Source organism: Phaseolus vulgaris, chromosome 9 (assembly GCF_051622355.1).
Source record: "Phaseolus vulgaris cultivar YP4 chromosome 9, ASM5162235v1, whole genome shotgun sequence".
NCBI lineage: Eukaryota > Viridiplantae > Streptophyta > Magnoliopsida > Fabales > Fabaceae > Phaseolus > Phaseolus vulgaris.
The window spans coordinates 20,669,582-20,695,169 of record NC_143506.1 but is presented as its reverse complement, the minus strand read 5'-3'; the positions used below and the strand labels follow the sequence as shown (position 1 = coordinate 20,695,169).

Sequence of the window (25,588 nt, the reverse complement as noted above, 5' to 3'; positions counted from 1 at the left end):
GTTTTGCAAAAGCGCATGGATATGAAAGTATGTCAAAAGATGCAGAAACTCCTTTGTATCCTGGATCAACTAACTTCACACGGTTGTCGGCGGTGTTAAGATTGATGAATTTGAAGGCAATAAACGGATGGACTGATAAAAGCTTCACGGAATTGCTCCAGCTGTTGAAGGATATGCTTCCAGAGGGGAAGGAAAATATGTATGGATTCGTAGATCCTGCATATACTAATCCCGTTGGACCAAACTCAACTGAGACTCAAGCATACATCACTAACATCCTGGAAAAAGAGGGAAAACAAATTTATTTATGCCCTTATATTAATGAGTAAGTTTAATTATATGTCATCAATTATTATTATTTCATGTTTTAAATATTTACTAACTCTTTTCAATGATCATATAGGCATCATTGGCAGTTACTTGTCTTATCAATGGTTGATAAGACTGTTGTGTGGTTTTGTTCCCTACACAAGAAGATGCCCACAAAATTTAAGGATATCATTAATACGTAAGTATAGTATAAACTTAACTTTGTATGTTACTAATTAACCATCTACTAACGAGGTTTTTTGTATTAACCAGTTCATGGCGTGGATATAACATCCTAAAAGGTCGATCCAGTTCAAATAATTTGAACTACATAAGAGTAAAGGTTTGTAATTTTTTTCTTTCTCTATTATCATTGTTTATCAATATACTAACATATTACTTTTTATTGAATTATAGTGTAATAAACAACCAGGAAGCTATGAGTGTGGCTATTACATTATGCAATGGATGATTACCATTATAAGACTAGGTGTTAAAACTGGTTGGAAAGAGGTATATGTTAAATCATTTTTATAATTCTTGAACATATATATATCTAGAAACTAATTTATGTCAACTTTGCAATGCAGTTATTCACAGAAGAAACACCAATGAGTGAGGAAGGCATTTCATATGTTAGAGATTCTTGGTCCACATATTTCATTAATTTTTATAACTCTAGCATAGGTAAACAATAGTGGTTTTATTATATGTAATTTGATCACTTGTAAATGTACATTTTGATGATTTCAATTGATTACTACATTTCTGTATTTGTCTGACTGGGTTTGATCATTATGCAGGTTATTTAAATATATGGTTTCTGCACAAAACAGAGTGTATTTTAAAAAAGAAATCACTATTTACAAATGCGGTCATTTACCAAGACCGCATTTGTAAATAGTGAATTCGCATTTACAAATGCGGTCTTGGTAAATGACCGCATTTGTAAATAGTGATTTATGAATGCGGTTTTTACCAAGACCGCATTCATAAATCCTAAACCTCAAACCCACTCCCTAATTCAGAATAATATACAAATGCGGTTACCTAAAATGACCGCATTTGTAAATGTGATTTATGAATGCGGTCATAGGACCGCATTTGTAAATTCCAGATTTACGAATGCGTGCTGATCAAATGCGGTTCTATGACCGCATTTGTAAATTGAAAATAGCCGCATTTGTTTTACATATCTGCACTAGTGTCTATAGGCTTGAATATCTGTGAAAGGAACACGTCCAATAAAAGAGAATTTTTCATGATTATCAATAGGAGTGAGTGCAAGTTTGCAGGCTAAAAGACATGCATGTGTTAAATATTTCAATGCATATTTCCTTTGATTCACCATTATTCCTACTTCTTGCTACTTCTATACCAGAGCTCTTACTAGGGTTTTGAAACCATATTATAAAATAGAACTGAACAAAAGAGTAAAAGGAAGACAAGATATGAAAATGAATACCTCTTCTATTATTACATTGAAATTAAAACAACTAGTATGAATCTATACAAGCAATACATTCATTCTATGTATAGCTAAAGAGAGAATCAATCAATAAATACTAGAATCATAACAAAGACAAAATAAAGGTTCACTACAAGAAAATCATGAAATAGAAACCAATTTGTATAGAGCAAAATAATTAGTTGCAATAGTAACTAAATTAGATACCATTTTAGAAACTAAAAAAAAAAGAGTCTGGTTTCTAAATTAGTTTATATTATTGTTAAATAGTTTCTAAATTGGTATCTAATTAGCAAAATTATTTTGGAATCTAAAAAGTGATTTCTATTCCATGATTTTCTTATATAGTGGTTATTCACCTTTCTAGAAAGAAACAATTAATAATTAGAAATGACACATTTAATATTAGCATCCTTTTATAACTCTTGCATTCATATCCTTTAATACAACATAAATGGAAGTATCACACATTTTATTTTTATTATTTTTATACAAGTATAGATAGACGATGACAGAGAAAATATGTGTAATTTTACTTGTTACATTTGTATGACTGTAAGCTTCCCCAAGTATTTTGTTTAATTTGTTCTGAAATATCCCTAGGAAGAAAATTTGATGACTTCACATAATCCTTGTATATATCTCAGTAAAGTGGTGAAAAGAAGAAGACAATAACTAGTTGGTAAACTTATAGAAACAGGTATTTGGGCATTATGTTTGTCATTTGGCATAGCACACAAAGAAGATACATCAAATAAGTGCCCGAAAAGTACTATTGATGCATAATGATAGGTATGAGGGAATAGTTTGTGGTCCATCCCCTACTATTTAGAAGATTTTGCATTTTAGAGCTGCCTAATATTTTCTCACATTTCACCTTTCACGACACTAGCTACCTACCCAATCAAAATTCCAAGAGAAAAACACCTTTTCCATTTTGCAAGCAAAGGGTTACACAAAAGCTTCCGAGATTATAGGATGAGATGACACCGTAATCACCACATCATGCATGCAATTTCCATTTACGTCTGGTCTTTGTGGATCTTCCCATACCACATTTCCATCCTTAACAAACCTCAAAGTAGGTGTACTTTTTTTCATTGGTTACAAAATTCATGCACTAAGTTGAAAATAAATAGTTGTGAAATATCGGAGAGGTTTAAACTTGAGCGATACTGATAATAGTAAAAAGTAAATATCACATTATCCCATCAATCTTTTCCTTTGAAACCAAAACAGGAAAAGTTGGTTTGTAGTCATTTATTTGTTTTTAGTTTATTGTAGCTACGTAGGGGAGAGAGAGAGATAGGGACACAAATCAAGTGTAGCATATGGTAAGGTAGTTGCACAACAAGAAATGATTAATCAGCACACGAAATTCTAACTGTAAGTTCGTATAGGGGGTGGCCGTGATGTGCCATCGCACCTTTAGCTGACACCATCAAAAGACTTGGCTTCTTACAATAAAAAAATAAAATAAAAGGGAATAATTGGAATAAAAGAAAAAGGTACAAATTAAAAGCCAATCTCTTTACACGCATGTATGATCTCAAAGTATCACAAGAAACTAGAGGAGCTACTTATACTTAAGCCTTGTGAGGGGGACACTGATAGCACTTTGTAAATAGCCCAAACGTATCAATTTGGTGTATGAAATTAATCATGCTTGCCCATCCTCCCAACCCAAATCCTACCACCAAAACCCACACCACCACAAACACGTTCATGGAGTACAATCCTACCCAACCTCCTAACCTTGATGGTGGTCTCTCCACAGCATTCTGTTAACAAACAAAATTAAACAAAAAATTATCAGAAAACCATTGCTTTATGTTTAACTAGCATGACAGATATATGATAAGCACTTTTAGCTAAGTAAGTGCATGTCTAACCTCCCTAGCCGGTGCTGAAGCAAAGGTCATCATGTGAGCCAAGGCAGGAATTATGTAAACAGTGAAGCTGACAAGAAGAGATCCAACAGTTGAGTTAATGGGACCAAAGAAAGGGAATATGATTGCCAGGAACCATATTGGAATCACAACAGGAAGTCTAGCCAACGCCCTTTTGAACAAACTCTTGGTTTCATGCACCCCAATGAATTTCTCCCACACAAAGTATAAAGGAGTGCAAGCAAATCCAAAAGTTATGAACTGCAAACACCACCACAACAGTAAATAAATCAAGCATAATTACTGTGTAAAACTTACTGAAATAAGAGGACAAGAGCTTGTACAACATAAGTTACTTTTTAAGCTAGATAAGCTCTTATAAATGTTTTCTTAATTTGGAATTGAAATAGTAAGGATATTATATAACTATAACCTGATGAATGAGCATGAGAATCACAGCGGTGTCTCTGAAGCCTGTCTTTGGGAGCAATGAGAGGGCATTAGAATGGGTAAGAAGCTGATCCCCAAATGCCCAGTAAACTGCAGCTGCTGATGGCAAAGTTAGGGTCAGCACATATAGGGTTGCGATCAGATATATCATCTTAAACTTCTGTGGCTTCCACATTGCATGCATAATTTCCCTACAATATATAACCAATATATGTTTGTCAGATTCATATACAATTTTTATTTCTGACAATATAGTCACTTTTAAATCCCAATACAAGTTAAAATCAAGGACAAGGTTTAATTCTGAAACATCATGCTACTCTTTTCTAGAAGAAACCCTTAAGTTATAACTAAAACAAATTGATTAGTTTTCAAGTCCTCACACTGTAACAGCATGTCCACCGAAGGTATAGAGAATGTTGGTAGCCCCAGTGAAGTAGAGAACCAATTTGGTTGGCCCTGAGTGCGTCACCCCCTCGACCTTCAGAACAATATATACATAATATTAATCGAAGAACACAAATAATTAACAACAGTAATATATCACATGGATTCATTATATAATTTGTTTTATTCTGGGGATGAGGCTTATAAATTGTGAGTCGTTTACCTGGCCGTTGGTAAGGGAAGCTACGGTCATATACCATGCAGTATAAGTGGTCATCATGAGGCCTAAGAATGACCAGATTCTGTAGTTGTGGAAAGAAGGGATGAACACCGTTGTTGCACAGCATGCGCCAAAGATGTAAGTCCAAGTTCTCTTGTCCAGATTGTCATTTATGTAGTATATGTTGCTGAAACATTTGTTGTATATGTAATTTTTTAGTTTATAGTATACATATGAAGATCATATATATTCAAAACCGTGATCTATTCCTACCTTGCACAAGCAATTAGTTGAATTACTGATCCAAACAGAAGGAAAGTACAGTTGAAAAAAAGACCAAGATTCCTCCAGTGTTTGCCCAAAAGTCCATCTAGCACTTCAAACCACTGAAAAAGGTGAAAAGAATCCAAGATTAGAAGAATCTAAAGTAACCACTAAATCGATTCATTAAAAGGGAGAGAGACTGCAATCACCTGAATAACATGGTTTCTGAAATCAACTTTTTCTCTCTCCTTTCTGGTTCGGTACTCAACATAAAGGACACTTATAATGTAAGCAGTCCAGCTTCCCATCAGTCCATAGAAAAGCTGAAATATGATCCCAGATAACATCCCCAGTTGTGAAAAGGAATATGGTAGTGTCAGTAGTACTTGTGCAACCTAAATGAAATCCGACAAACATGAAAATTATGAGTCCCTTGCAACATCAAAAGAAGGTTTTGCTTCAATAGGAAAAACACTAGTGGCGATTATGCCTGATTAGAAGCACAGCTGAACCATGCATCGTAGACAGAGCCACCATGCCAAAAGAGCCTAGATAGTTTGCTAGTTGTTGACTTAGAACCTTCCTCTTCCGCCTCCATTTCTAGGTAATTCCCTGCAACAACAGTCTCAACCTTCTCAGAAGCCATTGTTATCTCCCTTCAAGTGTTGTGGGGAAGACAACAGACTAAGTGAGCAAAGATAGATAGGAGAGAAGTGCTTGTTTTAATTCACCCCTTCACATTCTTGTGTAGCATCCCTTTCCTTATATAAACTTTTTTAACAGCAAGGTACTAAATGTGAATGGGCTTGGTGGGGACCTTGCTTAGTTCACATGTAACCAGCCTTTTTCCTTAATAATTCTCTCTCACCAATTGCCTTTATGAAGGTTCAACTTCATCATCAGTTTTGTAGGTTCTGATGAGCCATGGCTAGCTGCAGTGCACGAGCGGGTGGCCCACCATTGCCCTATTCTTTTCTTTAATCTCAGAGATCAGCTAGCCCATGCACATTGATTGATTATGAGTGTAGAGATAAAAGCAATAAAAAGACTCAGAAGGAGATTAGAAAAGTTTCTAGTGTGTGGGTGTTGAAGATGTCTATGTGGGGGAGACTAAGATGGAATGAATCATTGCTCTCTTGAGGGGCTTAGTGCTAATCATGATTAGTATCACACGTGTTCCAACTGGCTTTCCTAAAAGAAAATTCTATCATAGCCCCAGCTCTCCTTTTCCTTTTAACTTTTTTCGTTAGTTATGAGCTATGATAGATTTTATAAATGTTATGCAGATTTGGGCCATTGCAACTTTGCAAGAGCCATATATCTTCCTAGTATCTTGCATAGACCAAAATTCTCTGTATTGAAAATTTTCCAGTATATATACACTTTGGTAATTTGAAGAACTTAATTTTCCAATGCACCAATAATCTTATATCATTTAAAAATTAATTAAGATAAAAATTAATTTAAATATATCTTACTTCCTTAACTATTCAATATGAACAATCACTAAAAAAAATTATTAAATAAAAAATAATTTTAAAAACTAAACTAATTAATTATTATTTAATTAAATTAAAGACCATTTATAAAATAAAAAATAATTTTTAAATTGGTATCTAATCTTAATAATAATTTAAAAATTATTTTATGAATTTTTATTAATATAAAATTTATTTTAAAAATTGATAATTATTTTATATTTTAAATTAGTATCTAATTTAGTTAATATAATGATTAATTATTTTATTTTTTAAAATTAATTTTTATTTAATTTTTTTAGCGAATAATGTCACATCACTCACAATTAATGAAATGATAGTTCTTAATGAATATTTTGACAGGTTTACTGCATTAATGAGTAAGGAAACACTTATAATTTTCAGGTCTTAGGTATGACATCCTTATCTTCTAGTCAAAAAGTGGTGAAAAAAAGAAAATGAAAGGAGCAAAAGTATCTTGAGATGGGCGTTATATCAGATTTGATTAATATACAGTTTCCAGGATGGCCCAACACCTACCAACTCATTAGGCCCAGTACCAGAGAACTGTTGGACTATTATTGGGTGAACTAAAAACTGAGACCCTTTTTTTCCTTTTCTTCTCTTGTTAAAGTTTTTCCTTTTCTTCTCTTGTTAAAAGTTCGAAACGTACATAATTTTTCAAAATGGGTTAATTAATTTTAATTTACGCCATGATTTATGTCAAAGCTTTTGCTAGTGATCTTTCAAAGGTAGGAAAAGTTACAGGAGGTCATCAAAATAAAATGGCAGTCTTAATTTATTTCATAAAAAGTTGGGGAATCAGTTACAAGTATAAAAGCAAAAAATTAAAATAATATAGAAATCTTCATTGCTGATTTATAGTTTTGTAATGTTTTAATAAGCAATAATGCATCTGTAAGAAGAAAATGGTAGACAAAGTAGTTAACAACACTCTTGTAATAATAATCTATGAAACTCAAACACTCATCTTAAATGACATGTCAGTGTGCGGATACTTGTATCGGACACTGACACTCGTATGACACTTACTAGTGATCTTTCAAAGGTAGGAAAAGTTACAGGAGGTCATCAAAATAAAATGGCAGTCTTAATTTATTTCATAAAAAGTTGGGGAATCAGTTACAAGTATAAAAGCAAAAAATTAAAATAATATAGAAATCTTCATTGCTGATTTATAGTTTTGTAATGTTTTAATAAGCAATAATGCATCTGTAAGAAGAAAATGGTAGGCAAATTAGCTAACAACACTCTTGTAATAATAATCTATGAAACTCAAACACTCCTCTTAAATGACGTGTCAGTGTGCGGATACTTGTATCGGACACTGACACTCGTATGACACTTGTAGAACACGTATCTGTGAAATGTCTAATTCAAAAACTATTTATTGAATTTCTGACAATTTTATTACATTTCTAACACAATTTTAAAAAGAAAAAATACATTAATTTTCTGAAAACTAAAATTTATGGTATAAATTTTTATTATGATTATAAAAGTAAAAAACAAATCATTTTGAACAAGTTATAAAAAAATATTTTTCTGCTCCAAAAAAATCAACAACATTCTTATTGCATATAAATCTTTATTATTAATTTATATAATTTATAATTATATAATATATAGATTTGTATTTCTTATCCTATATTTTAGAAATTATATACCTAAAATTTTCTGTCCTGTACATAATAGTAATTAACCATTAGTGTTTTATACAAAAACTAAAGAGATGATGGAGGCGTGTAGTGGTTCGATGGACTTTGTCGGTTGCATTGCATATTATGGCCACTCTGAACTATAACTGACAAATAAACTGAAAAATAAAAAAGTGAGTTCACAATAAACTAGTCAGAAAAAGCTTTAGTAGCTCATAATGTAGTCACAGTAAGTTCCCAGGCTACATGGGCAATGATTGAATTTTATGAGCAAATGGTTGCCAGTTTGCCTCTGATCATGAAAACCATGAGTCACACTTCCTTTGATACGCTTACGCTTGATGCTAAGGAATAAAGTTAAAACAAAGATCTTCGTTTAAGATTATATAAAATGAAGCAATGATAAAAGATTGGGGAAGGTGATTAATTTGCAGTGAGTGAAACTTGATTTTGATGGTGATGGTGATGGAATGATAGCCTAATGGTTACTTTAAACGAAGGAAACAGTTAGGTTCTTAACCCCACCTTGCTTGAGGAGAGGCATGGCATGAGAAGGTCACTGCACTCTTTCTTGATTTCTGACTCGGATTACATCCATTGCACGATGAGGGACCATTAAACAAAACCAAAAAAGCTTCAAAAGCCACGAAACAACCCTCTTTGACTTCGCTCCTTGCTGTACACACATCAACTTTTCCACTTTTCTAAATTGTATCTTATCATCATCATCAATCACATCTTCGTTTTTCCTTTCTCTTCATAGGACGCGGAAGAAAAAGCCGTGCCTGGTGCCACTATGTGCTGAATCATAACATTAATTACTGTGAAATCCTGCAACTGTTAAACATTAAATTACTTTGTGCTAAGCATTGAGATCTCAAATTGTTGCAGGGGTTCGTCAATTCTAAGTGTTAGGCATCAAATTAAGAACATTTTGTGCATTAAGCCATGATCATGACTGGGTACAGCATGCAATGTTGCTGTCAGATCCAAAGAGAGTTCCGATTCCCATGCTTAATTCGCCAATAGAATTCAACACAAGATTTGTTGAAAGATGTTGTGCACAATTTTTTATTTAATCAAAATCTCTTAAGCAAGTTTCTTTAATCTATAATTTATTAGAGAATAAAAAATTTCTTTAATCTATAGCGTATAAATACCACTCATACACATGTACATACTCAAACAATTTAAATATAATAAAAGAAAGAACTACAAATTCATAATAAGTTTTAAGATGAAGTGATATCCTAATTTTTTACATTAACATTGGTGTAGAATGTGATTCACGCGACTCTTATACGTTTGATATAGAGTAGTTGATCTATTGAAAGTCTTCTTGAAAGTTGTTTCAATTTTATAACAAATGGTATTTTAGTAAATTAATTTATTTATATATAAATTTATTGAATAAAGTGTTTAAGATTTAATCTTCAGAATAAATATAATTTTATATTATATGTAACATCCATAATTTACATAGTTATAGTTTTACCAGTTTCTATACCAAATTGGAGTTTTTCAAAACATTCCTAATATTATTACGATTTATACAAATACAAATATTTACATATTCATAACTCAAAATAAAACTCTGAAACCTTTAAGACTCTCCTGCACCTGTATGCTCATATGCTCGTGCACATAGTACAGTCATTGCAGTCCAAACACAACACAAAAAATAAGGGTAAGCTAGTGAAAATAATATTTTATAATATACGCAATTAAATTAAAAGAAAAAATTAAATTACATGGTCAATTTCTCAATCATTCGATCTTCTTCAAATTCCAACATAAAACAATCACATAGATCTCACATGGATCTACACATCCAGAATATTCAACAAACAACGTCCTCCGGAAAACCCGTATTAAGTAAGTCCTACCAGAGACTAACACCTGATCCAAATATTAATAACGAATCCAACAGAAAGGATCAGGGTAAGTTCAATACAACCCAAGTCGTGCATCTCATGTGACACGGTGTGCATAAATTCCCTCATCAACTTCTCACCACATGATATCTTAGTCTTTGTGACTTAGATCATCAGTGAAGCTCGGAGATCTCTGTTACCACATAGGCATCAATACTTAATACACAACAAACATCAATCCATACATTATCTCAAATGTATGAATTCAATTCCACATCATTTCATCATACAATATTATTCCAAAACGCAATCCAAAATATTCAAAATCCTATTTAATATAAAAAAACAACACTTAAATATTAAACCATCAAAATCTAATATTTCCAAAAGTTTAAATAATATATAAAGAAACTACAATATATATATATATATATATATATATATATATATATATATATATATATATAAACACACAACATCCCTACAAGAGAAATTGAATATTGGGACCACATCCCCTCCGCATTCAGATCTTCTATCCTAGGGTGCTATTAAAAATTAAATTTAGCTTTCCTTACCTTAATTACTTGTTTTCTAAGCAACTTCTACAATTTTATTCCCCACAGTCTGAATAAGCTTCAAGATTTACAGGCCTAAAGCAATTTATCCAAACAAAACAAAAATTCAGTATATAATAGAATAAGTTGAGAGGATTAAACTTCTCAACTGACTCCACCAAGATTGATGACTAAATCCTAAGGAAAAAACTGAGAATAAAGGATATTTAGAGCAAAAATGAACTTACTCTGTTTGAAAATCTGATCGGGTAGAAATGTTCCTTAACTCGTCAGCTACAACATGGTCCGATCAAATTCTAAAATAGATGAAGATTGTAAGAGAAAATTAAGAGAGAGGGAGAGAAGAGAATATGAACAAAGAGAGAAAGGGAGATAAGGAAGAAAAGAAAAAAAAAAGTGTGTTTACATTATAATTGTCATCTAAGAAGAAGAGATATAACTTAAAAATATGAATGTTAGAGATTACATATCATTGATTGGAGATAAAATATTTTATAGTATATAAGTGGGTAAAAAATTCTTCTTATAAATAAATTGAACTTAAAAATGACTTGTTAATACACTATTTGGATCATTTAGAATCTATCATAATAAAAGTTTATTAGTTTTATCTATATAAGTAGGTACAAATCTTTACAAAGTTAAATTAAATTTAAAAACTATTTTTTAATGGAGATTTAAAATCTACTTTTTAATATAGATTTAAATTATATTTTTTAATATAAAAATAAAAAATCCAAAAAATAGCAAACAATAATAACAATAAAAATGTCTCTCTTATACCATTTAATGAGAGAAGACAACACACTAATTATCCAACAACTAATTAACATCATTAACTAATATGTTTAATAAAAAAACTAATATAAGTTAACTTCCTGATAACCAATATTAGTCTATTATTAATATAACTATGTTTTTGAATAGTTTGATTATAACTTCTTTTATTCACTAATCATAATGTATTTGTATCTTTTTTTCACTTTGTAAAGTTTTGCACTATACACTAAAAAAAATCACTTTTAGCGACTATCAAATTCGGTCGTTAAATATATTTGCGACCGAAATGGTCACCAAATAAAGATGGAAGCAAAAACCCTAATCACAAAGCATTTAGCGACCGAATTATAAAATGGTCGCAAATTTGCAACTGAAATTTCGGTCGTTAAATCGGTCGCAGAAAATTTGGTCACCAAAATTCAGAAACCAAATTAGCGATCAAATTTTTATAAAAGATCGGTGACTAAATTGGTGGCTAAAATAAAAGGTGATAGTGACCATCATTTTCAGTCGCTAATGGATAAAATAATTAATTAGAAAAAAAAAATTGTGCTGACTAATTAAATGGCTAAATGGAGACCCCTATAGCGACAAATTTGATTTCAGTGGCTAAATATTTTTTCCAATTACAACGACTGATTTTGTTTCGGTCGCTAAACAACAACTTTGTAGATATGGCCACAAATCGATGACTAACTTTATATGTATTATTAATACCTATTTAAAATGGTATTTTGACCATTTTATAAAAAAAAAAAATCAAACCTGCTTATAGATACTCAAAATTCAATCAAGTTAAGTAGGAATGAACTTCTAATACATAGTTTAAGAAGGAGTTGTACACAAATTAAAAGTAAATTGTATTACACAACGAAAACTATTGAAAACTAGTTAAAAGAGTTTAATATATTGTATAATTCAACATACAACTAATCTTCTTCTGAACTTCCATAGTTGGCTTTGTAGAAAAGATAGTAGGATTTGATTATCCTACATGATGTTCAATATCTTGTTCGTGAAGTGTAGGAAGTGGGAGTCCTTCATAGATAGGATGTGTAGACTCCATGGTTATTGGAAGAATATAAGAAGTGATGTGAGTTGATTTTAGGATTGTTCATTTGATTAGTGACACTTTACTTAGATTTAGATTTTTATGACAAATATAGGTGAGAAGCCTAAGGATTCCCACTGGACATTAACTTAACAAGTGTTAAGTAGATGTGAAAGTTCATTTCCATAAGGCCAAAGGGAAAACACAATTAATGGTGAGAATGAATGACAAATATAGGTGCGGAATTTAAGCAAACATATGGTGAGAAATACATGGACTGAATTGAATTAAATCAATCAAAAACAAGAACAAGGCATATTTTGGAACTGAAAATAGGAATAGAAATGGAATGGAAAAAGATGAGTGAAAGGAAACTTAAGAGTGGTGGAATTGTGAATGAGCAAGCCACTTGGATGGTGAATTGAATCCAAGATAAGTGTAGATGTCGCCACTTGAGAGCTCACAACACTCACAAGATAGGACCAATTGATTAGAGAGACAATGCTCACAAACTCTAACACAATTTGTGTATAGTAACTTTACTTTTCATTCAACATAAGAATACATGAGGTAGGCCTCCCTATTTATAGATTTAGGAGCATTGGAAAAGAAGAAAAGAGGGTAGAATGGGCAAAGGGAAAAAGTGGGCAGTCATAGGGTTTGACTAAGTCAATCCTGTATTCTAGGCTTATCCTTCTAGAAACTACGTCAAAATGCCTTTAAATGGGTTAGGAACAAGCTAGAATGCAACTCACACCCCCTACTATACTAAAGACACTTTATTCTAGCTTATTTCTACTATTTGGACCCCTCATTTGAGCCCAATTTATTTACAATATTTTCTAAATATTTAAGCAGACTAGTAGGAGGAACTTCAAGTGCTCTGGACCTTGTCCATTCCTCCTACTGGTGAGGTCTTTCTTTGATTGTTGAGATGACCCTTCATAGTTGGCATTCTTGGTCATCTTCTTGTGGACTTGGTTTTGGGCTCTTTGTGGGTTTGCATCACGAAGGGGGAATGTTGGTGTTAGGTAAAGATATGTCATCAACACGAACACCTCGACCACCACAATTAGGTGGTCTACAACCACCACTTCTACCCCTTGGCGTCATTTGCAAGTAAAACATATTACATATATTAATAATATTACTAGATCTGCATATATTTTTTTCTTCTCTTATTTATTTGTTATTACTAATAATAAATATAAATAATATAAAAAAATATTAAACAATGTTTGATTCAGCTAGTTACCCTCTCCCTAAAATGTGATTATGGTTGATTCTAACAATAAACAGCTGAGTCTGGTGTTCTTTGAACAACAGACCCTGCCAACTTTTTTACAGTTATCGACAATTGAATTTTTTGTTCATAACCTATTGAATTCTTTGAACATGAAGGTGTTGGTAGTTTGGTATTGAATTAAAACATATTTGATAGTCTTGACCACAAGGTTGCTGAGCTATCCTAAATAACACTCTAAAAAGACAATAAACTAAATAATACTCTTCACGCAATAACCAAAAACCAGAAAGTGATAATTTTGTGAAATAAAGTGTAGAAGACCGCAATGTGGAAGACTACAATGTGAAACAAAGTGATAAGGTATCTCTTTCTTAAAAAAAACAGCAGAGGTATTAATTGTGGCAATAACCTAGTATTATTTGGCTACTCAATTTTCTTTCCAAACAGTATTGATGATAAAATTAATGCAAGAAATCAAAGTACCTCTATTCGCACATCCGCTCTCACCACAACCACCACCCGCAGCTTCCTCCTCCTCCTTCGCTCACACCTACGTTCGCACCACGACCACCACCCGTAACTTCCTTCTCCTCTTCTAATGGTTTTGTGTTTTATGAAAACTTACCCACTCCAATACCCTAAAAGCTAACAATAACTTTGAAGCTTAAAGAAGAGCAAGTGAGAGAATTTTTTTAAAACAATAATAATAATATTGACTAATCTATTATTTTTATTTTAGAACAAAATAATTATTCAGCTATTTTAATTCTTTTCTGATTAAATTGTTTTAGTTTAAGTGAATTGCTTTAATAAACCCAGTTGTTGCTGATATTTTATTCTCGGTTCCTTCTTCCACAAGTCTAGCTCGAAGAAGGAAGAGATAAGAGGGCCCTATGGAAAATGTGGTCATAAATCCATAATAGAGTCCGACCACAACTATCGAATTCATTATCTTCATGCATAAGAATACTAGATTCTCCAGTATAAAAGATTCAAAAATCATCTCAAACCTCTCTTTTTCTTTTCTATTGCAATTTTTGGATTATTATATAACGATTTTTCAATTTTTCATCATTTTCCATTTATAGAAATAGTCTAAATAGAATTGTTTTAGCATACTTATAAATTATATTGGTCTCAGGCTAACTGTCATTAGAGAGTATGCTAAACAATTGTTTATTGCACTTAAGCATCTCCGGAATTGTGATGTTCTCCATTGTGATATAAAACCATATAATATGTTGGTATGGCAACAAATATATTATTATTATTATTAGTAATAGTAGTAAAATAAACAATTACATTTAACGACCAAAAAAAATTTGGTGGCTAAAAAATAAACAATTACATTTAACGCCCAAAAAAAACCTATGGCTAACAAATAAACAATTTGGTGGTTGATTCGGTGACAGAAATAAAAAGTTACATTTACTGACCAAAAGACAATCAGTGGCTAAAAAATAAACATATTGGTGGCTAATTTGGTGGTAGAAAAGAAGCAATAATATAATATTTAGCGATCAAAATAAAATCAGTGGCTAAAAAATAAACATATTTGGTCGCTAATTTGATCGCAAATATATTTTTCTCAATTTATTCAAAACATTCACCACTTTAGCGACTCGTGGTTTTGTCACTCTCATGTTCGGTCGTTGATTCAGTCGCAAAACTAACTAACATCATTAACAATTCATTCGACCACTATTTCAGTAGCATATTTGACATTAAGGGTATTGATGACTATTTATCGCAAATTGCAACCCCTTCTTTTCAGTCGCTGAATTCAGTGACTAAATTGTTATTTTCTTGTAGTGATATTACTAAAAACATAAAAAATATATATAATATCAACATTTCTAGTAACTATTACTCTAGCAAAATTTGTTTCAAAATTTATTTAAATAAATTAAATTTATGATTAGTAATATTTTAACTTAGAATTAATGTTTCATCATCTAATTCATTTTACACCTAAATACGTTGGATCAACTCTAATACTAATCAGGATGAAATAGGAAAAAAGGAAGAGTGACAATAAAAGAGAAAAATAAAAAAATAAATAAATTAGTGTTTAGTCAAACATAAAATAAATTGAAAGAGGAACATATTTTTGTGGATCTACTTAATAATAGATTATTTGTGTTATTATTTGTCCAATAATTTATATAACAATGTTATTTTATTTTTTTACTAGTTACATTTTTTCTCTTTTTCTCTTTATTACACTTGACATTTTTCACTGTAGATCTCTCTCCTTTATACGATAAAATTGAAACCAACCTTTTCCCTTGTGTTTGCCCAAATTATTTTTCTTCAGTTTTGAATGTACCCCAATAAATAAAAATGTTTTTTTTTATTTTTGTCAATTTGAACTGTGCATACTTTTACTCAATTTTCCTAATTTGTTTATTCTGTGTATTCACTTCTCATTTTTTCTCCTATTTAAACAAATGTCATTTCCTACTAAAAAAGATAACATATTTTTATAGACGCACCCCCTCTTGATCCAATGAGAGGTAGTGTTTGTGCATGTCACACGTAAGTAGTTATAAACAGGTGTGTAGTAAATTTGGATTGCTTTTTCTTACACCTGACAACTCATAGTAAATATGATATTATTGTTTTTTTTTTTAGTAAATAATTAAAATTTCAAAATTCTATACAATTATTTACCTTATTCTTTCTTGTTTATTGTCTCATAAGGAGATTTGCACTCCAAGCATGCATTTGCTATGATTGAGGGATTTCTTTTGTTCTTAACACAATTTGATAGTTGTTGCAGTCCGTTTGTGATTATGTTGTTGAAAATATTAGTTTTTGAGTTTGAGTCTTTTTTCACTCTTCTCTTGCATTGGTTTGTGATTGTTTACTGCGCTTCTTTTTTTTGTATTTTAAAAACCTTTTGGATTATGTAAACCAAAAAGACAATATTTAAATGCAAATGTAAACCAAATTATGTAATGTGGAAGCAATTATTTCAAATAACATATTATGGATTCGGCGAATTACATAATATGTAACCAAATTTAAAGTTCATGTGTCTTCTGGATTGGGTAATCCAAAACTCTCTGTTGGATTCATATCAAAATTCTTAATTATGTAGTCCAAAACATAAAATTATATTAAAGATTACTTAATGCAAAATGATTATCTGGATCTAAGAAAAAGTTCCAAACTATCCAATCCAAAAGACACATGAACTTTAAATTTGGTTACAAATTATATAATCCAAAGATTCACCGGATTATCCAATCCATAATACATATAAAAATGCACCAATAAAACGCAAAAACACAAAACTCAACATCAAACACTCATATCAAACTACCACGATCACCACGAATCACCGCTAACGACTACAATCTACCGCCAACTCATAACCACCAGAACAACCAATATAGCGTATTAACATGACTTTGTTTGGATTGGAGAGTGGAAAGTTGAGAGTGTGGGAGAGTGAGAGTGTGAGAAGAAAGTGTGAAAAAAGTAAGTGTGTTTGGATTAGGGTATGTTAGAGTGAATGTGTAAAGAAAATTTATTGAGATACGTGAATGATGTGATGGTTGTATGAGTATTTTAAATTATTTTGAATAGTGTAAATTGTAATCTTACAAATTTACCCTTATATATAAAAAAAGAATAAATAATTATTAATTTTGTGCTTATTTTAGTTAATTAAAATAATTTAAAGTTACATTTATAAATAAAAAAATGTAAAATTCAAAGAAATAATTAAATATAATTTTAAATGTAAGTATAATTTTATTATTTTTCATTTTATTAATTTAAATTAATTGTGTTATTTAAGTTAATTTATTTAGATAATTTTAATATTATTTATGATTCTTTAAATTATGTTATATATATATATATATATAAAATATTTTCATTATTAGTATTATTGTATGATAAAGTAAGGGCACCATGGTCTTTTCATCTCATTTCACTCTCTTTTCTCTTCAATTATGAGAGAATCTTAAATACTATCAACTTTTCATTCATTCTCACCCTCAACCTCCGTCAACCCCCAAAAGCAAACACACACTAATGCTCTATTTGTTTCTATCTATTTACTGTAGTCGAAGAAAGATTTGCGGAAGAATTTGTGTTTGTTTCAACAAATTGGCAGAGATTTGCAAGCGGAGAAATGCGGTGATTCATTGAAATGTATTCTTTGCATATAAGTAAAGAAACTTCACAGAATAGAGGAGAAAGACACGTAACATCTACTTTTCCTACTTTGCCCATAGTTATTTTTTAATTTTTAAACATAACCAAATTTAAAAAATAAAAAGATAAATAAATTTACAAAATTTTCAATTCTAAAAAATAAATTTATGAATATAAAAATATAAATATTTTATTATATGTATTTATAATAAAAATAAATATTTTTTATATCAAATATTTTAATTAATTTAAATTTTCACAAAAATATCTTATATTTTATTATTTAAATATTCTTAAAGATAAGGATAAATTTATAAACTTATATTTTATATAATAATAATAATATAAATATATTTATATAGTAATAGTAAAAGAAAATAAATTAGTAACATATTTAAAATTTAAAATAGTAATAATATATAAAAAATAATAAAATTATAAATAATACTAGTAACTAAAATAATTTTTTTTAAATAATAATAATAATAAATTAAAAACAATAATAATAATAAAAATAAATTACATATTTAATAATAATTAAAATAAATTTATTAAATAATAATATTAACAGTAATAAAAATTAATTTTTATTTTTATTTGATTTGATTTTATGAAAATATTTTTTATATACATTTATAAAATTTTAGTTAACTAAAATTTATACAAAAATATCTCATCTTTTATTATTTAAATATTTTTTAAAGAAAGAGTAAATTTGTAAACTTATATTTTACACCTTTAAAAAAAATTAAAAATCTCTTTACAACCATCATATCACTCACAAACTTCAATAAACTTTCCTCACAAATCCACTCTATTATATCCTAATTCAAACAACCTCACTTTCTTTACACTTTCCTCTCAAATCACTCCAAATCCACTCCCTCAAATCCTCTCCCCAATCCAAACACACCTTAATGCTGTGTTTGTATCCGAGTGATTACTGTTCACCCGGATTGAAAAGGAAATGAATTTGGTGTTTGTATTTGGGAGTTAGAGAGGATTAGGGGGCGAAGAAAAGCGATGAATGGGTAAAAAGTTTCCCGGATGAAATGAGAAGATTTGGAGTGAAAGTTTCTCATTTTACCAAATTACCCATGGTTCACCTAACCTATGAGCCATGCCTATGCCCGTGCCATGCCTATGCCCGAGCCAATGCAGCTCCAATATTCTCTCCATTCTCACGCATGAGATTCCCTGCATAAACACAGCACAAACAAACAGGGATTCGTACATTGTTTGGTGGGTAAATTCAAGTGTGTGGGTGATGAATAAATGAGAGGGATGATAAATATGGAAGAGGAGTGGAGGTGGGTTATTTGTTTTGAGTTGAGGGAGTACCCTTAGAAGCGGTCGGAGGTGCTCGTCGGAGGTACGCGGTGGATGTGCGCGGTTGTCGGAGGTTCACAACCGTTGGAAGTGAGCGGTTGTCCGTAGGCGGCGTTGTTGGTGGTCGTTGGACGTGGACGGTTTCGCTGCTAGTGGTGGGTGGTGGTTCCGCTGGTGGTGCTCGGTGGTCGTTGGTGGTTCGCGGTGGCATCGTTTTCGCTAGGTTTCTGGAGGTAAGTTTCATACATAGATTCTGAATTTGAAGAATAAAATCTGAGAATGAAATGTGGAGTGAGGAATTTGTAATTTATTTTATTTATGTTAATAGAATTAATAGAATGTTGTTGCCTTTTCAGTTTTCAAAGGTTTTTCTTAATCACATTGATGAGTATATTGATGAGAATTAATTAGCATTAATGAAATTTCATTAATGAAAGTTTGAATGAGTTTTCTAGTAGTTAAAACAAACTTATTAATATTTAAATTATTTCTGATATTTTTTTTTTCTAAAATAAAGTAAAAAAATTTATAAATATCAGTTTAAATTTATAAAATAATTATAAGTATACAAAATATTTAAATATTTAAATTTTCCTAAAATCAAGTAAAAAACTTTATAAATATTATTTTGAATAGGCTTTAAAATAATTATAAGTATACAAAATATTTTAAAATACTACTTTATAGATAGTTTACATATAATATTTATTTTTTTCCAAAATCAACTAAAAGACTTTATAAATTTTATTTTGAATTTATAAAATAATTATAAGTATATAAAGTATTTAAATATTTTAAAATATTACTTTATAGATAGTTTACATATAAGATTTTATTTTTTCTAAAATCAAGTAAAAGAATTTTATAAATATTATTCTGAATTTATAAAATAATTATAAATATACAAAGTATTTAAATATTTTAAAATATTACTTTATAGATAGTCTACATATAAGATTTTATTTTTTCTAAAATCAAGTAAAAGAATTTTATAACGAATTTATAAAATAATTATAAGTATACAAAGTATTTAAATATTTTAAAATATTAATTTATAGATAGTCTATATATAAGATTTTATTTTTTCTAAAATCAAGTAAAAGAATTTTATAAATATTATTCTGAATTTATAATACGACTATAACTATACCACTTTACAAAGTTTATATATAATATTTATTTTTTTCTAAAATCAAGTAAAAAAAAATTTATAAATATTATTTTGAATTTGTAATACAACTATAACTATAATACTTTACAGAGTTTATATATAATATTTTAATTTTTTTTAAAAGTAAAACAAAATTGAGTATTATTATTTATCTAAAATGTGGTTCTTTAGACCTAATAGTTAAACTTATATGATTGTCAAGGATTTGTGACCATGGATAACGATAACCATTGGTCTATGTATTTCGAAAATGTCGAGATGTCTAGCACGAATGACATGAATCCCGATGTAGTTGGTGTTGATTTCACACTAGTTTCACAAATACAAGAGCAAATCAATTTGCGGACACAAGTAGCAGCAATGACAATTCTTTGCATGATTGGATATGGATTGAACGTATTGCGTGTGTTAACCGAGACAAATAATCCTATACCGGAGTTTATCCACAAAAAGAGCGTCGTCGACAAGAATTGATGTCGTACTTGGTCCATACTGAAAGATGTCGTGACATTATTCGCATGAGTCCGGAAGCATTTAGTAATTTATGTCAACGAATAAGAGGAACGGATATGGTTAAAGATGCATTTCGATCTACAGTTGAAGAACAAGTGGCTAAATTTTTACACATCATTGGTCATAACGTCAAGAATCAAAGTGTTTCGTTCTTCTTTCAGTCCGGGGAAACAGTGTCTCGTCACTTTCATAATGTTTTGAAGGCAATATTGATGTTGCATGGAGAGTTCTTAATTCAACCAGCTGGGACTGAGGTTGAACCTCATATCTTAAACAACAATCGATTTTTCCCATACTTTAAGGTATGAATATGAGAAACAATAGTTAAATATTTAATTCATGTTGTATGCAATGCAAGTTATTTATAAATGTGAAGTTGTTGTGTATTAGGATTGTTTGGGTGCCATCGACGGCACTCACGTCCGTGTTAAAGTCTCCCGAGTTGATGCTCCTCGTTTTCGTGGAAGAAAAGACTGGCCAACGCAAAACGTATTTGCTGCTTGTGATTTTGACATGAAATTCACATATGTTCTTGCCGGGTGGGAAGGAACAGCCTCTGATTCCAGGATATTGAAGGATGCGTTTGTACGAGAGGATCCATTGGTCATTCCGGAAGGTTAGTTGAGTGTGTTTTCAAGTGCAATAAATATTCATTTGGTCACATCACTTATAATTAACAATTATTAATGGATGGTTGTAGGCAAATACTACCTTGGAGATGCAGGTTTTATGCTCAAAACCCAAGTTATAACTCCATATTGCGGAGTTTGATACCATCTAAAAGAGTATTCCCGAAGAGGTCCACAAAATGCCCGTGAGTTATTTAATCATCGTCATTCCTCACTAAGAAATGTTATCGAAAGAACATTTGGTGTCCTCAAAAAGCGATTTCCAATTATCGCTAGCGGAACAGAGCCTCATTACTCTGTGGACACTATGACCGATATTGTTTTAGCATGTTGTATTCTTCATAACTTTCTTCGCGGGGTGGATAATGATGACTCTTTGTTGGAAGAAGTTGATCGTGAGTTAATGCAAGGAGATATAGATGTGTCACACTCGCAAACTCGTGAGGATGACTACAGGCTCGGGTCACAAATTAGGGATACTATAGCGAATGAAATGTGGACAGATTATTGTAATAATTAATTTTATGTAACATCCGTGAACTTATATTTATATTGTTGTAAGAACAATTTCATGGTTTAATGTTGACATTCCACCTTTATTAATATTTACGTATGAAACTATTTATGTTATTGCAAAAGTTTAACCTTTTTTATTAGGTTTTATCATGGATCACGGGAAGGGTATTGCTTCAGAGTCATCTGCAGCTGTCCGTGAACACAAAAAATGGACTACCGACATAGATTTCCGATTGTTGAATGCCATGATCGATGAGGCATCTATGGGTAACCGCATTGATGGTAGTTGGACGACGCAGGGTTACACAAACATTGTTAAATCCTTACATCAGACTGGATTGGTAGGGATTACAAAAAATAATGGGAAGAACAGGTAGAAAAGCCTTAAGGACAAATGGCGTGAGATCCATGATCTATTTAGTGGACTGAGTGGTTTTGCTTGGAATCCAAGCACGAAAATTTTCGAGGCCGAGGATGAAGTGTGGGATTCGTTGATAAAGGTAACGTATTCAACTTGATGTTCACTTATCGCATACATTAACCACTAATTATGATTATGAGTGTATTTCTTTTCATTAATGAACAGGCAAAGCCATCGGCCGCAAAATGGCGTGTTAATCCCATCAGGCACTACAAGTTGATGGAAGACTTATGGGGGCTTGATCGTGCTACTGGCCACGGTGGAAGAACAGCATTGCAGTCCTCAAGTCGAACTCAGTCTCATCATTTTAATGTAGATCTTAATGATCACAATATGGAGGACATCCCAGAGGAGCCAGGATTGGATGCTACTCAATGTGAAACTCCTCGCTCAGTTGATCCTAATGTTGATTCATACAGCCCTAGCCCTAATTTGACACCCCCATTGGTGCCACCTCAGTCATCTCAGCCATCAGGTGGTACTTCTTCTTCTAGAGGCTCAAAAAGAAAAGCCCCTATGGTAGACGTCATTGATCTGCAACTGGAAAGGCTTAACACAAGGTTTGAAGGATTAACTGATATCCTTGGGAGGGGTAGTGATCAGTCAGATAGGTTATGTCATATTGCTGAGCGACAAGCCATTTCATCTGAGGTTGTCGCTTTGTCATCACAACGAGTGGCTAATGCTACGGAAGAAAATCTGCAATATAACAGACGCCATGTTGTTGCAGAAGAAGAACGAAACTCCATATTTCGTGAACACACGCGCACACTTCGTCGTACATCGACTTTCCAGTACTCTGAATCTGATATCTGGGAAATGTTAGTGGAGATGAACATACAAGATGAAGATTTGTTGGATAATTGTTACGACTTCTTGTGTGGTTATCCTAATGCAGTAAAACAACTCTTTGGCCTGCCTCTTGAGCGAAGAATGAGAAAGCTGGTCAAGATAATGACTACAAATCCCTAAACTACGTAAAAATTTGGTTGTATTTTATTATGCATGTGTTTTTCTTTTCGAATCTGTAATCTTATTTATGACACGAATCCCTAAACAAATTAAGGACTTCCATGACTATTTTGAATGAAACATATTTCATTGTATCATTCATATGATTTTCTGAATCATTATTATTATGCACAAAATTTATCAATGAATTTTGCTTTAATAAACTAACATACTGCATTAATACACATTAATATTTATTTCTTAAAAAAATAATCCTTTATCGAATTATACATCCAACACATTATCAGAAATAATTTGTTCCATACCGGAAATAATCTTTTAATTGCATACAACTATAATTGAAAAATAAATAATTCACAATTACAACTTTGTTCTCAATAATGTTTATCAATCATAAATATGATCAAAAAAATTTATATAATTTATAATTTTCCGAAGTTAGCTCGAACACGGTATCGAAAATAATGTTTCAATTGTCAAAAAAATATTTTTAATTTAAAAAAAAATGTAATTCACAAATAATCAATCAAAATAATTTTTTTATCAATTTTTAAATATAAGGGCAAATGTGTAAAGTTACATTTTTATCAATTAAAAAAAATACAATTTCAATCACATCCATCACATCACTCACAAACTTTTATAAACTTTCCCTACACTTTCTCCTCTCTTTACCTTAATCCAAACACCCTAACTTTCTTTACACTTTCTCTTCAAATCATCTCAAATCCACTCCCTCATTTCCACTCCCTAATCCAAACAAAGCCTAAGAGTTCCGCAATGCCTCCACAACCAAAACTTTTTACTTTTTAACTTACAAAAGAACATTTTTTTTTGGAATTAAAATATTTATTGGGGTGCTGCAAGAACATACTATACTAGGTGCAGGAAGAAGCAGCCGTAAATATATCCGAACTTACCACATGGCGCCCTAGCTAATTGGGTTTGGGCCCTTAACTTAGTCCATAACAGTATAATCATTTTGTATCTATGTTTTCAACAGTAATATAATTTGTATATGTACCTTTTTCATAACTATACACTTTCCTCAATTTTATAACTCATAAATCAAATTATCATTTCAATTAATTATTCTATTAATTTTTTTTATTTAGTTTTACTCAATAAGCTACTTTTTTTTGTATCAACAATTAATAATATACGTAATGGCAAATGGATAGGTATTTGCAAATTGCTACTGAAATGTTTTTCTACCGATTAGATGTTTTAAATATACAAATACAAGAATATATAAATTAAGCATTTTCTTTCATTCTTTTTATAAATATCTATACATTACAGTTATTAGCTTTTAAATATTTCGTGGAATGGATATATTAATACAAAAACATATAATTGAAAAGTACATTATAATCTCTGTATAAAGTTGGAAAATTATTTTAAATGTTATATTGAAAAGTAAATTATAATCACAGTATAAAGTTGGAAAATGATTTTAAACGTTAAATTGAAAAGTACATTATAATTACTTATAAATTTATATATGGTAAAATGTATTGAGATTTTTAATATTTATTTACGTAGAGTCTGCACGATCGAGACTCTAATATGGTTTTCGGTTCAGATTGATCGACAAGATGAACAACAAAAATGATTAATGATCCAACATTTTTTAATCTTCTTTTAGTAGGTCCATTGACGACAAAGGGTCCACAATATTTATAACAGATCTCAAAGGATCAGGTACGCAATCATATAATATTAAATGCTGAGTGTCGAGTATTAAAGTCTAACTTGATTGTTGGAGTGCCTTTTGCAGGTACAATTCGAGTCCGAAATTTAAGGGAAGGAAGAGTGAAAGAGCGAGAGTAGCATCAGACCAACCGAACGAGAAATGGTTCAATCGTTCTCTTGATTCTAATCTCATTCAAAAACAATACCATTGATAATATTTATGTCCCACAAATAGAAAAATATTTAAAATATGTAAATATTAAAATAAATAATGATCATTAATTGTTACAAAATTTGTTAATTTAAGAAAAAAAGGACAATTTGATTATAAAGAAAAACAAAAGAAATTGTATTTGCAAGCTATCTTTATTGAAAATAAAATTACTCATGCAAATTTAAATTTATTTTCTAAAAATATTCATAAAATGTAAAAAAAAAAAAAATTCCCCTACAAATTTAACGAACTATATGAAAAGGAGTAATTGAAAATGTAATAATTGTA

General features: G+C 30.7%; 1 protein-coding gene, 1 long non-coding RNA gene and 1 pseudogene across 2 annotated transcripts; 2 read left to right on the top strand and 1 right to left on the bottom strand.

Annotated features, from left to right (window-relative positions):
• Positions 1–582: 582 nt before the first annotated feature.
• On the top strand, positions 583–1,053 carry LOC137823130 (uncharacterized). Its single transcript, XR_011083070.2, has 3 exons — positions 583–652; positions 727–822; positions 900–1,053. It is a non-coding gene; the product is annotated as an uncharacterized LOC137823130 (long non-coding RNA).
• Positions 1,054–3,100: 2,047 nt separating this feature from the next.
• Positions 3,101–6,338, bottom strand: LOC137820602 (auxin transporter-like protein 3). Its single transcript, XM_068624763.2, has 8 exons — positions 5,478–6,338; positions 5,197–5,382; positions 4,997–5,109; positions 4,727–4,910; positions 4,500–4,597; positions 4,100–4,307; positions 3,670–3,927; positions 3,101–3,558 (listed from the first exon to the last, which is right to left on the bottom strand). Exons 1-8 carry the CDS (start codon positions 5,631–5,633, stop codon positions 3,364–3,366), a joined length of 1,398 nt encoding a protein of 465 aa, XP_068480864.1. The 5' UTR covers positions 5,634–6,338; the 3' UTR covers positions 3,101–3,363.
• A 14,374-nt stretch (positions 6,339–20,712) lies between these two features.
• Positions 20,713–23,391, top strand: LOC150025209 (uncharacterized; annotated as a pseudogene).
• The last annotated feature ends 2,197 nt before the right edge of the window (positions 23,392–25,588 follow it).